A 3,006-nucleotide genomic window follows, 5' to 3' on the forward strand; every position below is an offset into this window, starting at 1 on the left:
TATCTTGAATCTGAGAATCTCACCGGTTGATTCTAGTATGCTACATAATTATGTACTCATAGTAAACCCACAAGCATAGAAAAGGAAACACAAGCATTTCTACCAGGAGCAAACACGAGCAATTCTAAATCAAAATAGTTCAGATATGATCACACTAGTAATTAACAGCTCCAAAAGTCAGGTATTACATTGGAAAAAAGAACAAGCATAGCACTGCAGTCTTATGCAACGAACACAAAATTGACAAGGGGTAAACATAATATATAAACAAAATATATAAATATGATGTCAGTTTAAAAAAAAAAAGAAGTAGATAACAGAATGTATAAATATGATGTCAATTTAGAAGCCAGGAAGAAGATCATCGCTGGTTATCCCACGATCTAATAGACTAGGGTCAGAGGGGCAGCTTAGGTCAACCCATGCATGATGGCTGCTAAAAACCGAGTCGGCGGTGAGCCTACAGTGGGCACGTGTAGTCAAATTCAAACAATGTAATGCATATGCAGTACCACATTTCGGTGCACTTAATCCTCTTGCTGCAAACCAGCATATCTTCTGCACAGATCCTGCAGTCTTGACACAAAAGGATTGAAGACGGTGGATAAACCAGATGCACCCTGCATCGCTGCCTGTTATCTCTACCCAATCAAACTTGTCTCCACTTATGTCCATCCTAAAGGAAGGTATTGAGCCCCATCCCAACAGAGGATTGGTGAAATACTCTGGATGGCCGACCACCACAACTTTTCCTTCGACCTCAAGAGGCTCGTAGTGGGCGAGATCGTGCTTGAGGCTCCCACCTGTTAGAAGATGCCAGCTAAGATCTGCAAGCTTGAAAATAAGGCAGTGCAATGTGAAAAAGCAGTACACAGAGCTGCCACATAATAAAACCTTCTTAATTGTTCCAATTTCACCATGTTTGAAGATATAAGGATGCTCCTCCCAGTATGCACCACCAGGTCGAACCATGTATACCCTCACACCGGTTGTCATAAAACAAACAAAAATAACAACTCCCAGAGTGCCCTGGGATGTGGTGCAGAATTTTGCACGCCCAATTGGATAATGGAAGCTTGGCAAATCCACGCGAGCCCCAGTAATGGGATTCAATAAAAACACTGGGTACCTCGGCTTGGCAAATCCATGCGATCCCCTGCCAAAATACAACGTTTCTTGCCCACGCAAGAGCAACCATCCATCTTTGGAGTACACTAAACGAGAACTAGATTCTAAACCTGAATTGGCTACCAAAAAGCTCTGCCGTGCCATAATGTTCCCGAAAAGGTGGTTAGCTCGGCTTGTCAAAGGTTTAGCCATGTAAAACCAAGGAAGATCACTGTGGAGAGAAGGTACAAGGGGGAGCGCCGATAAGGCAGGTGTGCTCAATTTCCACTCCACAAAGACAACTACCATTGCACAACCCTCATCCTTTTCCCTCACCCGTTTCATCACCTGCTTAGTTAATGGAGTTGGATTTCGACAACAATTGCAGGGGCACAAATTGATGTTTCCTGCATCTTTCTTTATCTGTCAAGCAGAAAACAAATCAGAGTCATTAGAGCAGCCGTGAGCTCACAAGGGACGCGTGCGCGCACACACACATCCAGAGTCATTAGAGTGGCCGTAAACTCACAAGTTCAGTACCAGCAAGAATGGTTATAATAATGCTTGGCCAAGAATAGAATGCTTACAACTATCAGGCTAGAATTATTGATGGTGCTTGACAGTTTTACATCAGATTTTTCACATGAACCCCCCTCCTTTTCTAGCAGTTGCTGCTTCCTATTTCGCTTAGCCCTGGGAAATAATTCGGCAAATATCCCATTAGTGCGTAGACACTGAGCTATCACTCTCTTGATGACCAGTACCATATCTTTTGTCGGCCTCCAGAAGCGCATTGTGCTAAATTGAAAGGTACAAAAGTTTACAGCTTTAAATTAGTGGCCATGCAGATCATGATAAATGAAATTTAATCATATTTTTTAGAGCAATACCGACTTCACAATTTCAATTATTTCTCCTAACCCCATTTGACTGCTTTGACTTTCTACATAGCCTAATTCAGTTTTTCTTGACATACAGTCATACAGAGTAACTTTCTGGTTGGTAACTCATTTGGTTTGACAAATATACTGTGATTAATTTAATGCAGTATGGCTCTATCTACTTGAGCAACACTTTTCCTGGAAGACATGGAGAAATCTTATTAATCAGAACCCAAATAGATATTGTCAGGTCTCAAAAGGAAAGGAAGCAATAATGCAATATAGTACAAGAGAGAAATAACCTTTGTTCCTGTTGCACGATGAACTTATGATAGTTGGGGTTAACATCAGCGAATATATCTGTATCATCAGACTCAACTGTTGGTGCATCTGGACTGCCAAGAACCCCCTCTCCCTCTCCAATTGGTGTAGATTCAGAGCAGGTGTGGTGAACGAAACAAGGCATAACCGAGTTCCCCTGAATCGCCTTGGATCCATGGAACATCATACGGCGGGACCCTGAGTACACTAAGACTTGGGCTCCCTCCTCTCCAAGTGCTATCAGAGCTTCGGGTGTAAGGCCATGTGGATATGGAGCATCTGCCGATTGAGCCGATGAAAGCTCGAAGGTATAGAGGCCCCGAATATGCTGCTCTTTCGCCATGGATGAATCCACATCCATCATCCAATTAAACTACGAGATTAATTGGAAGAGATCAGGTGTAACCCTAACCCAAAAAAAGAGGCAAAAGAAAGAGGCGGAGAATTAGGATTATGTAAAAATAAATTAAACAAGTAGTTTAACACCACATTCCGCCCAACCCCTTCCACTGTTTTTATTTCATTGAATAATTTAGTACAATGTTATGCATACATACAATTTGTATGTCATGCTTTATATATATAGATTACAGCCTTATGGTTTAATCAGAGAAAGAATCATATATACACTCTGATTTTGCCTAGCTAATTATAGAAATATATAACATTACACATTATCTAAGTATAGAAGAAATAA

The 3,006-nt window shown here is 41.3% G+C and overlaps 1 protein-coding gene across 1 annotated transcript; it reads right to left on the minus strand.

Moving 5' to 3' along the window:
* Window positions 1-301: 301 nt before the first annotated feature.
* On the minus strand, window positions 302-2,671 carry LOC144556953 (uncharacterized). The gene is made up of 3 exons (XM_078305466.1): window positions 2,291-2,671; window positions 1,695-1,905; window positions 302-1,530 (listed from the first exon to the last, which is right to left on the minus strand). The coding sequence occupies exons 1-3, from the start codon at window positions 2,668-2,670 to the stop codon at window positions 343-345; spliced, it is 1,779 nt and encodes a 592-aa protein (XP_078161592.1). The 5' UTR covers window position 2,671; the 3' UTR covers window positions 302-342.
* Between the last annotated feature and the right edge of the window lie 335 nt (window positions 2,672-3,006).

This window comes from Carex rostrata, chromosome 7, assembly GCF_964058835.1.
Source record: "Carex rostrata chromosome 7, lpCarRost1.2, whole genome shotgun sequence".
Lineage (NCBI taxonomy): Eukaryota > Viridiplantae > Streptophyta > Magnoliopsida > Poales > Cyperaceae > Carex > Carex rostrata.

Excerpts from the sequence above, each read along its gene's own strand:
- LOC144556953 (XM_078305466.1), bottom strand. The coding sequence starts at position 2,670 with ATGGATGTGGATTCATCCATGGCGAAAGAGCAGCATATTCGGGGCCTC. Across the intron at positions 1,906-2,290 it reads ATCGTGCAACAGGAACAAAG|CACAATGCGCTTCTGGAGGC; the intron begins GTTATTTCTCTC and ends CTTTCAATTTAG. Across the intron at positions 1,531-1,694 it reads ATAATTCTAGCCTGATAGTT|ATAAAGAAAGATGCAGGAAA; the intron begins GTAAGCATTCTA and ends TCTGCTTGACAG.